The sequence below is a fragment of the Lepidochelys kempii genome, chromosome 3 (genome assembly GCF_965140285.1).
Source record: "Lepidochelys kempii isolate rLepKem1 chromosome 3, rLepKem1.hap1, whole genome shotgun sequence".
NCBI lineage: Eukaryota > Metazoa > Chordata > Testudines > Cheloniidae > Lepidochelys > Lepidochelys kempii.
In genome coordinates, this window is record NC_136382.1 from 159,196,116 (window position 1) to 159,214,043 (window position 17,928).

The 17,928-nt window shown below is 45.2% G+C and overlaps 1 protein-coding gene and 1 long non-coding RNA gene across 6 annotated transcripts in view; one reads left to right on the forward strand and one right to left on the reverse strand.

The window, feature by feature from the left end:
* EPHX1 (epoxide hydrolase 1) overlaps positions 1-9,284 on the reverse strand; it is a 49,126-nt gene extending 39,842 nt beyond the window's left edge. For 2 of the 5 annotated variants that reach the window (XM_073338716.1, XM_073338720.1), the window contains exons 1-2: positions 9,038-9,127; positions 7,581-7,660 (exon numbers count right to left, since the gene is read on the reverse strand). Coding sequence is in view for 1 of the 5 variants with exons in the window: in XM_073338715.2 (XP_073194816.1) it covers positions 9,038-9,173 (136 nt within the window). In the remaining 4 variants the exon portion in view is untranslated. Of the gene's footprint in view, positions 1-4,710; positions 4,884-5,240; positions 5,290-7,580; positions 7,661-9,037 lie in introns of all 5 variants that reach the window. The other 3 variants (XM_073338717.1, XM_073338718.1, XM_073338715.2) reach the window with 3 other exon arrangements.
* Positions 8,803-17,553, forward strand: LOC140909443 (uncharacterized). The gene is made up of 3 exons (XR_012158210.2): positions 8,803-9,033; positions 14,136-14,608; positions 16,752-17,553. It is a non-coding gene; the product is annotated as an uncharacterized LOC140909443 (long non-coding RNA).
* Positions 17,554-17,928: the final 375 nt, after the last annotated feature.

Consider the following 17,928-nt stretch of genomic DNA (forward strand, 5'->3'; position numbering starts at 1 on the left):
TGAGGAATAGAAGGAGGTCATGAGCAGAATTCCTGAAGTTTCTGAACACCAGAAAGGCAGCATCTACCAAATGCTGCAACTGGTCAGGGACTCAGAGCCAGGGATGCATTATGTTCCTACTCTGAGGCCAAGACAAACTTGTGAACAATGTATATACCTTTGAGTAAGGCTTTTATCATGATCAGTACACGTGTCTTAACACTTATATCTACTGGTAGATGGAGTTTAGTACACTGCAGGTGGGGATTTTATTGAATCACATAAGGCTCTTATGAAATTTTCAAACAAAGAATGTCATGATATTTTCAATTAATGATTAATAAAAAAAATACATCAGGTTAAACATTGTGAATAGCAAAAGAAAAAAAACTTTATTGAACAAACATAACATGATGCAAAGTTAAAAGTCCAGTGCAAAGCAATATGATCCAGTTCATCACAATAGCTGCCAAACCATACGAGTTCAACCAGGCCCCTTATTATTGACCCTGACATTATTAAATCACAGCTAGAGCTCCTTTCCCTTGTGGCAGCATCAGATCAGGTTCTCAAAGTGCCCCCTCTCCTTTGTTTGTTCTGATAGACACTTGCAGACATGTGCATTATGGAGACTGCTCTTAGATAGGCTGGGATTCGCACCTCTCCCAGAGGACAACGAAGTCCAGAACCTTGGACAATGAAGTCCAGGACCTCAGCCCAGACCAAACAGAAGCAAGAGGCATGGCTGCTAAATAATCATTTCCATGAGCTGGAACCATGAACAGCCACACATGGCTGCATGCCACCATTTAAACAGGGAGGTGACAGTCACGTCAAGATGATTCCAGAACAGTAGAGGGCACACAGGTAAATAGATAAGCTGACCCAGGTAGCCAGCAAAGCAGCATGGGATACTAACAGGACTGCCAAATATAAAACAGTTGTTTCAGGATGGGAACACAGCCACACCTACTTTGTTCTGGGTAAACTCATCCTACACCTCAGTATACACACTTCCAAAGGGAGTGTATTAATATGGCTTAAAACATCAAATGATTTGCAACAAAAAATTGTGTGCGTGTGGACGCAAAGCACTTTATCACAAAATAGTTCAAGTTAACCCACAACAACTTTTAATTTAGACAAACTATTATACACTAAGAAAAAAATACAGTGATTTGCTTTTTGAATGTTCAGGAGCAGCATGGGACAGAAGCTGCCTTTATCAGTTCTACCCTACACCCGAAAATCCACTCCAAGGAAGGGAGTGGTGTTATTGAAAAGAGGCTTACAGTTTAAAGGGCTTGGTTTACATGTCTGTAGATGAATACTTCCTGATCCAGCATAAATACCTACACAACCGCCTCACACACAAATTATTCCTATTTTGGGCCTGAATAATGTTTGTTAGGGAAGGGAGGTATGCAAATCAAAATATGGCTGCATACATTAACACTGCCTTTGTAGCCAAACAGAGTATAATTCCAGAAAGTATCCCATGAAGAGTGATCTCGTCTCATAGGCTCAACTGCATGAAAGTATGGGAGGAAAGAATGGCCTATTTCACAACCACTAAACAAAACAACATCCCTGATTAGGATTATGTTTTAATTGGATGCCAACAGCAGCAGGGTCAAAATGAAAGCTGAGTTCCAATAAACTTAGCCAGACTTGAGGACTCCGTCTTATCCTTTTCAGTTTGTTCAGTTATGCGATAAAATATGGTCATTAGACCTTAAAAGATTTTCTTCCCTCACCCCGATATGCTTGCTCAGCAAGGGATATTTTGTTTGAATGGGTACCCATCACAGATTTCAGCATTGGCAAGTGGCCCATGAGACAAAAAGTTCAACATCATATCCCCATTTAGAGTCTATTTAAAAAAACAACCACTCTGCCATCCCCCACTTCAGAGACTATGTGTTGTGAAGCACCCTGCAAAGGATTCTAGCTTTTTTATTCTGAAACCAAAAAATGTGGACAAAACTTTAGTGGATGCCAAATAACTGTTACAAATAAAACAAATAAGCAATAATAAAATGCTATCAGGAATACGCATAGCTTGGGTGGAACATGCAATTAGGCAAGTGAGATCATACTTAGAAAGACTGCCTGGGAACTGTAGTTACCATTCCATCTGCTTAGAAAGTCTGCTTAGGGGAAACTTCCTGTTCATGCTACCTGAGACCACACTAAGGCCTCATCTACACTACACAGTTTTGTCGACAAAAGTCTGCTTTCGTCAATAAAACAGTGGAGGTATACACACAACAATGCTCCTCCCACTGATTTAACTCTCCTGCTACGCAAACAAAATAAAAACCACTTTGACAAGAGGCATAGAGCTTTTTGCGGCAAAGTTAGATTGATGCAGTGTCAATGTACACACTGTGCTTGGTTATGTCGCCATAAATGGCCTCCACGAGGTGTCCCACAATGCCCATCCTGACTGCTTTGGTCAGCCATTTGAACTTCCCTGCCCTGCACCCAGGTTCACAGGCCTCTGCCCTCTCCCTTTAAAGGACCAAAAATTTTTGAAATTGCACTTCTGGTTTGCTGACCATGGTGGCTCCATGCACTAAACAATTTCCTGTGTGGAGTACATCGGAGTTGTTGGATCTGCTGGCTCTGTGGGGAGAAGAGGCTGTGCAGTTCCAGCTCCACTCCAGGCATAGGAATTTCGATATCTATGGTCGGATTTCTCGTGGCATGTTGGATAAGGGCTATCAATGGGACACACATCAATGCGGTGTGAAGATCAAGGAGCTGAGGCAGGCATACCAAGAGGCAAGGGAGTCAAACCATCACTCCGATTCTGTGCCAAAGACCTGACATTTCTATAAGGAGCTGGATGCCATCCTCGGCGGTGACCCCACCTCCATGAGCCCCATGGATATTTCAAGCGGGGAGGCCTGGAGACAGGGGCCAGTGGACTGAACCCCAAGGATGAAGTAGTGAACAAGATGGGACAGGTGACAGGGTAGTCCAGTACCACGACGAGCCAGGACCTCTTCTCAACCCCGGAGCATTCAAGCCAGTCACAGCTCTCCACCTGTGGCGTGCATGATGCAGGGGAGGGGAGCTCTGGTTAGTGCTCATTTTGAGTTGATACTGCTTGGTTATATGAGGTAGAGCTGTCCTTTGCTTTGTTATATGCTAGAAATGGGTTAAGAGATAGAAATGTACAAGATTAGCTGTGTTTGCCTCTGCTTCACTTTCCCTATGAAACTAAACAGTGGGGCCCTGTGGAAAAGTGTGTTAATGCACACCGAGATTTCACAGGAATCCTCCAGAGAGATCTCTAGGAAACTTTCATGGAGATACTCAACAATCCTCTGTGGAAGGTTTCTTGGCAGAGCTGCTTTGTTCCTTCCCCCGCTGTAGGAAACTTTCCCATGTCAATCAGCAATCACTGGTGCAAGGACCAAAGCAGCACATAGGAGAGCAGCAGAGGGACCCAGTCTGACGTCGCATGTATGCAGGAAATGCATCTTTCACTTCTGAGGGTAAGCAAGTATTCAGATATCGGCTTCAATGACCCCCGCCTATGGAAAATGGTGGCAGTCACAATATTGTCCCTAGTCACTTGCAGTGATCCCCTTAAAAAACCACCTTGATCCTTTGCCTCATTTTGAACGCCCTCTTACACTCCACTTCCCTCACGCCCAAGCCAAACTCACCATGTTTAAGGCATTCGCTGAGCTATGTGCTTGCCAAGGGACAGTGAGAAAGAGGTATTTTACTATTATGATTCAATGCTGTGAGTTCACTATCATGCCTCTGTTTATTGTTTCTTTTGTTTCTGCAGATGTGGCCTTAAGAAGAACCCCCTAGACACTGGTGGAGTGCCTCTGCAACTTACAAGACAGCATGCTGACATGCTTTCAGCCCCCCCAAAACCCACTCTCTCTCCCCCCACATATACACAACACACTCCCTGTCACACTCCACCCCACCCCATTTGAAAAGCACGTTGCAGTCAATTGCATGCTGGGATTGCTGCCCATAATGCATAGCTCCCAATGCCACTGCAAGTGCTGCAAATGTGGCCACACCAGTGTGCTTGAAGCTGTCAGTGTAGACAGATTGCAGCGCTTTCTCTACTGCGCTCTATGAAGACTGGTTTAACTCAACGCGCTCTACATCTGCAAGTGTAGCCATACCCTTAGACACAGCTATGAGAGCCTCCAACAAGAGAGTGCTCCTCTTACTGTTATGTCCCTATCAAGAAAGCGTTTTTTTGTGTATTGGTTATTGCTATTTAATAAAAATGTACTCTCTGAAAGAAAATAAATCTTTATTTATCTCCTACACATGGTGGTTGCTGCTGGAATTCATACACAGTGGCAATTTGCACATTTGCAGACAACAAATCACGTTCAGGAAGCAATCATCAAAATTTTAATTCAAGGTGGCAAGTTAACAAAGCACTGCAAAATGCTTTATAGGAAAACACGTTACTGGTGCTCATTATCAGAATGGTGCCTCATAGCCCCCCTTGTGCCCTCTAATAGCCCTTCTTTCTGGCTGCTCAAAATCAGCCACCAAGCAATCCGCCTCCTCACTCCACCCCTGGGGAAACTTTTCACCCATAGCCTCACAAATATTATGCAGTGCACACCAGGCTGCTACAACCCTGGGAATATTTTTCTCATTGCGATCCTCCTGCCATAAAGGCAGCGCCAGCGAGCTTTTAATCTGCCAAACACACATTCAATGGTCATTCTGCACCTGCTCAGCCTATTGTTGAAGCGCTCCTTGCTGCTGTCCAGGTCTCCCGTGTAAGGCTTCATCAGCTATGGCAGTAAGGGATATGCTGGGTCTTCCAAGATCACTTTAGGCATGTCAACATCCCTGTCAAGGTTCCTTCCCCACTCTGAACTCTAGGATACAGATGTGGGAACCTGCATGAAAAACCCCCTAAGCTTATTTTTACCAGTTTAGGTTAAACTTCCCCAAGGTACAAACTATTTTACCTTACTGCCCTTGGACTTTATTGCTGCCACCACCAAGCGTCTAACAAATATATAACAGGGAAAGAGCCCGCTTGGAAACATCTTTCCCCCCAAAATCCTCCCAAGCCCTACACCCCCTTTCCTGAGGAAGGCTTGATAAAAATCCTCACCAATTTACATAGGTGAACACAGACCCAAACCCTTGGATCTTAAGAACAATGAAAAAGCAATCAGGTTCTTAAAAGAAGAATTTTAATTGAAGAAAAAATAAAAGAATCAACTCTGTAAAATCAGGATGGTAAATACCTTACAGGGTAAGCAGATTCAAAACACAGAGAATCCCTCTAGGCAAAACCTTAAGTTACAAAAAGACACAAAAACAGGAATATACATTCCATTCAGCACAGCTTATTTTCTCAGTCATTTAAACAAAACAGAATCTAACGCATATCTAACTAGATTACTTACTAAGTTCTAAGACTCCATTCCTTTTCTGTTCCCGGCAAAAGCATCACACAGACAGAGAGAACCTTTGTTTTCCCCGCCCTTCAACTTTGAATGTATCTTGTCTCCTCATTGGTCATTTTGGTCAGGTGCCAGCGAGGTTATCCTAGCTTCTTAACCCTTTACAGATGAAAGGGTTTTTCCTCTGGCCAGGAGGGATTTTAAAAGTGTTTACCCTTCCCTTTATATTTATGATAATCCCCCATTGGAATCTTCTGGTCTGGAAAGAAAATTCCTGCTTGCAGCTTTCTGTATAGGCCAGTGTTCCTGAAGATGCATGCACCATGCACTATCCCTGACCACCCCACATTGATATCAGTGAAATGACTTTGGTGATCCACAAGCACCTGCAATACCATAGAGAAGTACCTCTTTCTACTTACGTTCTCTGTTGCAAGATGGTCCAGGTCCAAAATTGGGATATGGTTATCATCTATCACGCTGCTGCAGTTAAGGAATCTCATTGCCACAAAGCCACCCACTATTTCACGTACATTTCACAGTCCTTCATAGAAGGATGCAATTAATGGCCTTGAACATTTGTGTGAACACAACCCCCACACTGGACTTCCCAACTTCAAACTGATTCGCAACTGACCAGAAGCAGTCCGGAATTACTAACTTCCACACACCTACTGCCATGCACTTCTCCACTGAGAGGGCAGCTCTCATTCTGGTGTCCTTGCGCAACAGGGCAGGGCGGGGAGAGCTCAGCACACAGTTCCAGGAAGGTGGCTATGCATTTCCAAAAGTTCTGCAGCCACTGCTCATCATCCCAAATCTGCTAACAATGTGATCCCACTACCCTGTGCTTGTTTCGTGAGCCCAAAAGCGATGGTCCACCATCTGCAATTACTCCATGAATGCCAAATTTAATCTGGAATTGTTTCTTTCCATGGCACACAGCAGGAAAGGCACCATGGATTCCTGTTCAGATTCGAAGCTCATGAAATACTGTATGATCCGCCACGGTGCGTTCATAACATTGATCACAAAACTAGAGAGCAGTGCAGGAGGATCCATGCTTTCAGGCAGAGATGGAGGGCACACAGTTTACAGGGGCTGTTAATAAACAGCGCAAAACATAGTCGGAAATCCATGGAATGATGGGACAGAAAAAACTGCGCTATGGGATGTTGAGCCCACACCCATGATGCACTGCAATCCACTCCCCATTCTCACAACTCCTAGTTGCAGAAGGTGGCAAGTTGCACAGTGGGATAGCTACCAACAGTGCACTGCTCTCTCTGTCAGTGCTAGAGCACAAACTGTGAATGAGCTCTGCCAACACAATGAGTGTTGTGTCAACATGCACAAGCGATGTCATTATAGCAGGTTATGATCATTGGTGTAATTTATGTCGACTTAACTATGTAGCTTAGACATAGCCTCAAACAATCTCTACCTCAACCATTTACATTATCATCATCTTCACTGGCAATTGAAAAAAAAGTGCACCCCTCCCCCCAAATGGCAAGCAGATCTTAAGGCCGCCTAGCTTGACTTAAACTGCACACCCTCTATTTTGACTCTTTTGCGGGGCGGGGGGGAGGAATGGAGATAGTGGGACTAGTGTAGTAGCAAAAGTTTAGCACTGTAGTGGGGGCTGGAGGTGGAACAACAAACCACCACATCTGGTCCTTCCCTCTCTATATAATTAATTTATAATTCAAATCAAGGCTGAAAACAATGCTTTTCCTTCATACCTAGGGTGAACTTTTCTGGGAGGTTCTTCATCCTAGGCTAAAGAGGATTAAATCACACATAACAAAAATGTTTTAAAATATTTTAGATTCCTATTCCTAGTGTTGGATGACTTGGGGCTGTGGACCGCTAATAAAACTAATTCAGGGTAACCATTCTGCTAAAGTCATTACCAAGCTCTGATTTCTCTGTTCTCCTGTTTGGATCCAGAGCCCTTTTCTGCACAAAGACAGCAACAGAATCTTAAGACTCCACTCTCACTTACTAAAGGGCTAGTAAATAGTGAAGAAAAAAGTTAACCAAGCTTTTTGGGAGGCTCATATTCAAGTGGCAAACCTCCAGTAATACTAAGCAAGGCCCTTTTGTAACTTAATCTACACACAATACACAAAAGAAATAGGATTAATCTCAATTAAAATACTGTACTTTGCTACTTACTGCTCTCTCAGTGTGCTCAAGTAATTCTCATCAAGGGCTAGAAGAAACTGGATTCAGCTTGGATCTTTTTCTTTGTCACCCTCAAAACAAAAAACAGAACAGAAGAGAAAGTAAAAGAAAATCTGGAAAACCATTTGTTTTTCCATTGTGAGGAGGGTGGCTAGTGGTAGTGAAGTACCAAATCTTAAACCCTGGAAGTTTCCAATGAAGCTGCTCACACATGCATATATCTGAGAGCTAAAATTGGTCTTTAATACCCATGAAAGGGAGTACGATTACAAGATGTCACTCTTAAAAAAAAAATGTTTACAAAACTTGAGACTAACATAAACATCATCATCAGATCTTTCTCTAGATATCAGTCTTCAGTGGAAACAGTTTAACGCATTCCTCTGCGGTATTCACAACCAAAACATTGAATGTTGTGCTAAATACATAAAAACATGGAAGTGCTGTTGACTAGAAAATAGAATAAACAAAATTGAGAGCAATCCCTCTTTTTTCAGTGTCCAAACTGACAAAATAGGGAAGAAGTAAACTAAACGTTTAAAACTATTTGTTTTAATGACTGTAAGTGGCAAGAGCAGAGTGCAGCTTGATAACCATTATGCTCAGAGCTCATTGGAAAACAGATTTTTCACCCCACAAAAAAATTCAAAAAAACTCAAACCCATCACGAATCAGGACAAAAAGGCAAAGTTTCAAAAAATTTCACATAATTAAAAGGCCAACATTTTAATGTCAGTCTAAACATTTCGTTCTGACAAATCTGAAATGTTGTTTCAGCTTCAACCCTTTGTAATTTTTACATAAAGTAAATTTCTAAACAAAGTGTCATTTCAAAACAAAAACATCAAAACTGGTTTTTGTTCCAAAAACATCGAAATGGGACATTTCTACATTTTAAAAGTCCTATTCCAAATGTTTTTTTAAAAAAATATGTAGCAATCAATACAATTTTTTGGGGGGGGGGGGAAATCCCGTTTCATTTTTGACTCGCCATTTTTGACTTTGCTCGTTTTAACACGAAACGGACACTGACACTCACACCCCCGTAAGACAGAGTGGCTGGTAACAGCTGTGAAGAGTCATGTTTTTATTTTAATGGTATTACAGTATTTTTTAACTCCTAACCCCCCCCCCCGCAATAACCACCCACGGGCACTTCGAGACGCGCCGCAGGCTGAAGTCAGGGCGCGCGTGTGCCCAGATTCCCAGCCGAGCGCAGCAGCAGCAGGTCCCAGCCCCGGCCCGGCCCGCTCCCCTCGCGGCGCGGGGCAGGCGAGCTCGCCCCGGGTCGGAGCGCTGGGCCGGCAGCTCTCTCCCGCGGGGGCGAGGCAGGACACCGCCGCTCAGCGCGCCGGGGCTAAGGGCTCGCCGTCCTCGCGCCAGCAGGGGCAGGAGCCTCGCGGCGGGAATCGACCTCCCGCTAAAGCGACCCCAGAGGCTGCAGGTACCTGCGGGCCTGGCGGGGGCGGCTCCGCTCCTGCCTCCGCCGCGCGGGCCTGGGCCTGCGAGCTGTGCGCCGCTCCGCCGGGGACATGTGACCCGCCCGCCCGCTCGCTGGGGAGAGGAGAGGAGAGGGCGGGTCATGTGCCCCGGAGGCGGGGGGAGTCGGGGCACCCAGAGCAGCCGCCCTGAGGGGGCGAAGGGAACGGGCTTCCCCGCCTCAGCGGCGCGGCCCCGCCCCCCGCCGACAGGCTGGGAGTGGAGGCCCCGCTGGGGTCCGGGCCCGCCACAGCACCTGCCCCTGGGAGCAGAGCCCGCCCGCCCGCCCACCCGCAGTGATGGGAGGGAGGACACGGCGCGTGGGGGAGAAGCGCCCAGTGCCCGGGGTGGGGGTTGAGTAGAGGGGAGGGGAGTGAGCCCCCACGTGCTGCAAGGACAGACCCCTTAGAAATGTAAATAACAACAAGGCCAAGTCCAAAACAAGCCCCTGCAAGGCTCCAGGGAAGAGCAGTTTGTTTTCTCCAGTGGGATTGCTGGTCAGGCCTGGGCCCGAAAACAGGGACTCCAGCCCTCATTGCAATAGCCCCCGGTTCTTACCTAGGGCTTTTCAACAGCAGAGCTTAAAGCTCTTCACAGCAGTGCATTCATCCTCCCAGCACTGAGGGAGGGAAAAAGAAAAGGAGGACTTGTGGCACCTTAGAGACTAACCAATTTATTTGAGCATGAGCTTTCGTGAGCTACAGCTCACTTCATCGGATGCATACCGTGGAAACTGCAGTAGACATTATATACACACAGAGACCATGAAACAATACCTCCTCCCACCCCACTGTCCTGCTGGTAATAGCTTATCTAAAGTGATCATCAAGTTGGGCCATTTCCAGCACAAATCCAGGTTTTCTCACCCCCCTCCAAAAACCACACACACAAACTCAATCTCCTGCTGGTAATAGCTTATCCAAAGTGACCACTCTCCCTACAATGTGCATGATAATCAAGGTGGGCCATTTCCAGCATAAATCCAGGTTTTCTCACCCCCCCACTCCTATACACACACAAACTCACTCTCCTGTTGGTAATAGCTCATCCAAAGTGACCACTCTCCCTACAATGTGCATGGGTCTCAAAGAAACTGCGGAATCACCTGATCAACATCCTCTACAGCAAACAGGGAAAGATTAAGAATGAGCTCTCAAAAATGGATACTCTCATAAAAAACCAACCTTCCACACAAACTTCCTCGTGGCTGGATTTTACTAAAACTAGACAAGCAATTTACCATGCACACTTTGCTTCTCTACAAAAGAAAAAGGACACTAAACTTTCTAAACTACTACATGCTACAAGGGGCCACAGCAATGGTTCCCTCAACCCACCCAGCAATGTTGTTAACCTATCCAACTATACTCTCAGCCCAGCAGAAGCAGCTGTCCTATCTCGGGGCCTCTCCTTCTGCCCTTCCACCCCCACGAACATTGTACAGTTCTGTGGTGACCTAGAATCCTATTTTCGACATCTCCGACTCAAGGAATATTTCCAAAATACCTCTGAACAACATACTAATCCACAGAGGCCTCCCTACCAACACTACAAAAAGAAAGATTCTAGGTGGAGTCCTCCTGAAGGTCAAAACAGCAGACTGGACTTCTACATAGAGTGCTTCCGCTGACGTTCATGGGCTGAAATTGTGGAAAAGCAGCATCACTTACCCCATAACCTGAGCCGTGCGGAACACAATACCATCCACAGTCTCAGAAACAACTCTGACATCATAATCAAAAAGGCTGACAAAGGAGGTGCTGTTGTCATCATGAATAGGTCGGAATATGAACAAGAGGCTGCTCAGCAGCTCTCCAACACCACTTTCTACAAGACATTACCCTATGATCCCACTGAGAGTTACCAAAAGCAACTACAGCATTTGCTCAAGAAACTTCCTGAAAAAGCACAAGATCAAATCCACACAGACACACCCCTGGAACCCCGACCTGGGATATTCTATCTACTACCCAAGATCCATAAACCTGGAAATCCTGGGCACCCCATCATCTCAGGCATTGGCACCCTGACAGCAGGATTGTCTGGCTATGAAGACTCCCTCCTCAGGCCCTACTCTACCAGCACTCCCAGCTACCTTCGAGACACCACTGACTTCCTGAGGAAACTTCAATCCACCGGCGATCTTCCTGATAACACCATGCTGGCCACTATGGATGTAGAAGCCCTCTACACCAACATTCCACACAAAGATGGACTACAAGCCGTCAAGAACACTATCCCCGATAATGTCACGGCAAACCTGGTGGCTGAACTTTGTGACTTTGTCCTTACCCATAACTATTTTACATTTGGGAACAATGTATACCTTCAGATCAGCGGCACTGCTATGGGTACCCGCATGGCCCCACAGTATGCCAACATTTTTATGGCTGATTTAGAACAACGCTTCCTCAGCTCTTGTCCCCTAAAGCCCCTACTCTACTTGCGCTATATTGATGACATCTTCATCATCTGGACCCATGGAAAAGAAGCCCTTGAGGAATTCCACCATGATTTCAACAATTTCCATCCCACCATCAACCTCAGCCTGGTCCAGTCCACACAAGAGATCCACTTCCTGGACACTACAGTGCTAATAAACAATGGTCACATAAACACCACCCTATACCGGAAACCTACTGACCGCTATTCCTACCTACATGCCTCCAGCTTTCACCCTGACCACACCACACGATCCATCATCTACAGCCAAGCTCTGCGATACAACCGCATTTGCTCCAACCCCTCAGACAGAGACAAACACCTACAAGATCTCTATCAAGCATTCTTACAACTACAATACCCACCTGCGGAAGTGAAGAAACAGATTGATAGAGCCAGAAGAGTTCCTAGAAGTCACCTACTACAGGACAGGCCTAACAAAGAAAATAACAGAACGCCACTAGTCGTCACCTTCAGCCCCCAACTAAAACCCCTCCAACGCATTATTAAGGATCTACAACCTATCCTGAAGGATGACCCAACACTCTCACAAATCTTGGGAGACAGGCCAGTCCTTGCCTACAGACAGCCCCGCAACCTGAAGCAAATACTCACCGACAACCACATACCACACAACAGAACCACTAGCCCAGGAACCTATCCTTGCAACAAAGCCCGTTGCCAACTGTGCCCACATATCTATTTAGGGGACACCATCACAGGGCCTAATAACATCAGCCACACTATCAGAGGCTCGTTCACCTGCACATCCACCAATGTGATACATGCCATCATGTGCCAGCAATGCCCCTCTGCCATTTACATTGGTCAAACTGGACAGTCTCTACGTAAAAGAATAAATGGACACAAATCAGATGTCAAGAATTATAACATTCATAAACCAGTTGGAGAACACTTCAATCTCTCTGGTCACGCAATCACCAACATGAAGGTCACTATCTTACAACAAAAAAACTTCAAATCCAGACTCCAGCGAGAAACTGCTGAATTGGAATTCATTTGCAAATTGGATACTATTAATTTAGGCTTAAATAGAGACTGGGAGTGGCTAAGTCATTATGCAAGGTAGCCTATTTCCCCTTGCTTTTTCCTACCCCCCCCCCCCAGACGTTCTGGTTAAACTTGGATTTAAACTTGGAGAGTGGTCAGTTTGGATGAGCTATTGCCAGCAGGAGAGTGAGTTTATGTGTGTGTGTGTGTTCCCGGGGGGTGGGGGGGTGAGAAAGCCTGGATCTTTGCTGGAAATGACCCACCTTGATTACCATGCACATTGTAGGGAAAGTGGTCACTTTGGATGAGCTATTACCAGGAGGAGAGTGAGTTTGTGTGTGTATGGGGGTGGGGGGGTGAGAAAACCTGGATTTATGCTGGAAATGGCCCACCTTGATTATCACGCACATTGTAGGGAGAGTGGTCACTTTGGATAAGCTATTACCAGCAGGAGATTGAGTTTGTGTGTGTGGTTTTTGGAGGGGGGTAGGGGGGTGAGAGAACCTGGATTTGTGCTGGAAATGGCCCACCTTGATTATCATACACATTGTGAAGAGAGTGGTCACTTTGGATGGGCTATTACCAGCAGGAGAGTGAGTTTGTGTGTGTGTGGGGGGGGAGGATGAGAAAACCTGGATTTGTGCTGGAAATGGCCCAACTTGATGATCACTTTAGATAAGCTATTACCAGCAGGACAGTGGGGTGGGAGGGGGTATTGTTTCATGGTCTCTGTGTGCATATAATGTCTACTGCAGTTTCCATGGTATGCATCCGATGAAGTGAGCTGTAGCTCACGAAAGCTCATGCTCAAATAAATTGGTTAGTCTCTAAGGTGCCACAAGTACTCCTTTTCTTTTTGCAAAGACAGACTAACATGGCTGTTACTCTGAAACCTGAGGGAGGGAAGTATTACTATTTCCATGTCACAGCTGGCGAAGGCACAAAGAGCTGCTGACTGACTTGATAAGGACACAGGAAGCTTGTGGCAGAGCAGGGACTTGAATTCATGTCTCAGGACACTTCCTTAATCCAACAGACCTACAGCAACAGACTGATCAACAGGAAGCATGAACTCAAGTTGAGGGATCTTGGAATCAGGACCACAGCAGTAAATGCTGTCATTGTGTGGCCTTGGATAAGTCATTTTACCTTGCTGTGGCTCAGTTTCTCCATCTGTAAAATGGGGTGTTGTGAGGTTTAGTACATTGTTTGTAAAGTGATGTAAGAACTTATAAAGCAGTGTTTCTCAACCTAGGGGCCATGGGACAGGTTTAGGGGGGTTACAAACAGGGCTCACATTAGGGAGTAGGAAGCAGGGCAATTGCCTGAGGCCCTGCAAAGCTAATTTGCATGTTTCAGCCCCCACTGCCCAGGGCACTGCGGGGGCTGGAGCTGGAGGACTGGAGCCACATGCAGGGAGTGGTCACAGCAGGGGGTGAGGTCATGCCTGGCTGTTTGGGGAGGCAGACCCTCCCCTAGACTATACAACTCATCACCCATGTTGCCCACATAAAACGGTTGAGAAAAACTACAGGTTTTTTATGCCCTACAGTGTCCTAATGTTGTGCTATTATTAGGGCTGTTATATTAATACTTTAACATATCTATTTACAGATAGACATTCAAGAGCAATGAGTACAGAGTAAATTCTCATACGTCACGAGAGATGAGGCAGATAACATCAGACAGATAACATCAGATAATTCCAGAACAGAAGAAATGTGCACGAAAGTGAAGGCACCTGCAGTTCACTAGGAAATATGACCATGCAAATGTCAGTGGAATAAAAGCTAACGAAAGAAAGCAGAAAACATGAGCAACTACAATGGAAGACTTTGGGGACAGGAAACAAAGGAGGGAAAACTGTGTGGATTATGTAGTAAAACACACCAGCCTCCCTGGAAAAGATGCTACATGTCAGAAAAAGGGACTTTAAGCAGGGAGTGGTGATAACACGAGATAGATCCAGAGAAAGAGGATATAGCCACAGCAGAGACTTTAACAGAGCTGTCTGTGAAAGCACATAGGATTCTGATGAACCAGAGCAGAAGAAAAAAATTCACTGACGAAATGGAATTATAAACATGGTTAGAGAGTTGCTTTTATCTTGTGGGAATTGTGAGAGTGGTTTATAAAACAAAACTAAAACTAAAACCAGATGTCTGTGATAGAAATGGCTATAGACCTGCCAATATCTAATCATAGTGAGAAGCAATTTATAGATTAATCAGCAAATGTAACATGTAAAAGCATCAAAGAGGAGGGAACTCAGGGCAGACAAAAATAGATTGCAGGATTCTAACAAGTCTCCAGCGACGATTTTGAATATGTATGTTTTCAATGTTCAGTTCCTTGAAGAACTTTCAGACTGCTCTTGTTGAAGTCAGGAAGAATGAGTTTCCTTTCCACAAACCCTGGCTCTATGTGATCCAAGGTTGTAATGATAGCTGTAGAGATGCCATTGGTAAACCTTGGTGCATGCCGTGCTGTTGTAGCCATATCAGTCCCAGGATATTAGAGAAACGAAGTGGGTTAGGTAATGTTTTCCCTAACCAGCATGGGGAGGGAATTCTTCCCTCTCCCTGCCCCCCGGCCTATATTAGCCAAACTACTATCTGTGCAGTGTTTGTATCGATATAGTAATCTTCAAGAAAAAAAATCCATCCCACACTGATCTGGGGAATCTTGCTCCTTGCGTAGGCAGTGCTTTACAAACAAGTCCCCTTCTGACTGTAGGCTCCTCTTAGACACAAGATGTACTCACTGTGCCCTAGATCTTCAAAAGATAACACACCCGAGGGAGACACTTGTCACTACTACTATTGTTTAAATTCTAGTGAACAAAATACCATAGCATCAGCTCAAAAAAGGAAACATGAGCACAAGATCAAAGGTGTCAGGCAGATGTAGTACATACAATGCACAGCATCTTCAAGGCTACCTTGAATTTCAATAGAAAATACTAGTTATCTTTTATAAATACAACAGTACAGAATAAAAATGAACATAGCTGTTTCAGGTTTGTAATAGAGAAAATGCAGTAAGGGAGGAATTTGTACCCAAGTATCATGGCTATATCCCAAATTCACAACTTCTGGGCACAAATCCAATCTCTGTTAGAGGCAAAAAAATATGGATATAAGAAACCAGGTATCTCTATTAGATGCATGTCTCAGTGCCTTTTCAGTTGACCTTTCTTTAATAGTTCCAAGACACTTTTACAGTGGGAAAAAGCAAATATATTATCATCATGCTGCTCAAGCAACAAATGAATTTTAGCGCACAAAATTAAAATAATCCTTGTTTCTGGCATAGACTATGGTTATGTCTGCAACAATGGGGTCTGTACTTGTATCATAGTAACAAACCCTAGAAACATTTAGTGACTACACTTTGTTTTTGGCTTTACTCCCACCAGACTAACTTCAGATAATCTAATTTAAATGCACATTCGAACAGCAACAAGGCCATTACAATGCAAGACATTAAATACCACAGGGATGAGAGCTATGAAGTGTATATAATAAACAAGGGATGGTGAACTCTTGATGTTGGTTACTCTGCTAAATAACTACTCCACTTTTTAAAAACTCATGGTATTCTCCTTATTGGGAAAATAATGCAGCCTTACTAGGAGAACAAGTCCCCCCCCGGACCACACTAATGCAGAGAACAGATATTCACTAAAGGCAGAACAACATTAGGGTGGAGAGAGAGTTTATTGTACAAGTGAGAGACATGGAAGAGGCAGATATTTTCTCTGGTGCCTCCAGCAACAAGAAATAATGGAGGTTATTTATGTGTAACGAGATTCTTTGAGATGTGTGGTCCCTATCTGTATTCCACATGTGGGTATGCATGCGCACCATGCAATTGAGTCTGGAATTTTTTTCACAAGCAGTGTCTGTTGGCCTGCATATACACCATAACTTTTCTCATGCTCCAAAGCAAGGGCATAAAGGTTGGTGTGGGCCGACGATTTTCCAGTTCCTATTCTTACTGAAGTCTAAATCTGCAGCAGAGGGGATGGACGGCGGGTAGTGGAATACAGATAGGGACCCCACATCTCAAAGAACCTCCAATTACAGGGAAGTAACCTCCCATTTCTTTTTCAAGTGATAGTCCCCCTGTGTATTCCACATGTGGGAGATTAATAAACAGCAATCAAAACAGGAGGTGGGTGCAAGGACGCAGAAGTGATAGCTGACTGTTATACTGCTGTCCCAACAGGTGTATGTGCAGTGGAAACCTGGACCAGAGCATAATGTCTGGTGAAGATATGGAAAGAGCTCCAATTTGCTCCCCTACATCTCTCTAGTAGGGGAAGGTCTCTCAGAGACATAGCAGGGGCTGCTTGCCCTCTGATGGAATGAGCCCTTACCCCTTCCAGTGGTTGTGGGGTAGGGGGATGCAGGTGAGTGCAGATCTCATCAGCAGAGGTGACCATCATGGAGTCCCAGAATCGCAAAAGAGCTCCAGCATGGACTGAATGGGAGGTACGGAATCTGATCGTTGTATGGGGAGACAAATCCGTGCCATCAGAACTCCATTCCAAAAGACAAAATGCCCAAACATTTAAAAAAATCTCCAAGGGCATGAAGGACAAAGGCTAGAACAGGAACCCGCAACAGTGCTGCGTGAAACTTAAGCAGCGGAGGCAAGCCTACCAAAAAAACAGAGGCAAACGGCTGCTTGGGGTCAAAGCCCCAGACATGCTGCCTCTATGATGAGGTGCATGCCATTCTAGGGAATGCAGCCACCACTACCCCACCCCTGTGCTTTGACTCCGTCAATGGACTATCACGCAACAGGGAAGTGCATTTTGGGGATGAGGAAGAGGAGGGGGTTGAAGATAGCGCACAGCAACCAAGCAGAGAAACCGTTTTCCCTGAGAGCCAGGAACTGTTTCTCACCCTGGACCTGGAGCCAGTACCCCCTGAACCCACCCAAAGCGGGCTCCCGGATCTGCCAGGTGGAGAAGGGACCTCTGGCGAGTGTACCTTTGTGAATATAATACATAGTTTAAAAGCAAGCGTGTTTAATGATTAATTTGCCCTGAAGACTTGGGATGCATTCGTGACCAGTACAGCTACTGGAAAAGTCTGTTAACATATCTGGGGATGGAGCGGAAATCCTCCAGGGACATCTCCATAAATCTCTCCTGGATGGTCACTCCTCATGGTCACCTGGTTGAAATAGGGTAATTTTATTAAGGGGACATTCAGAGGTGGCTGTGGCTGAAAAGAAATATTCCCTGCTGCTATCCACGCAGTGCAGGGAGGGGTGAAGTGATCATCCCAGAGAATTGGGTGCGTGGGGGGGTTTAGTTGGGTTTGTGCTGCACATTAACCCAAAAACTGCAGTCTCTTCTTTTAAATTGCTAACCCATTTTAAATGGCCAACCCAA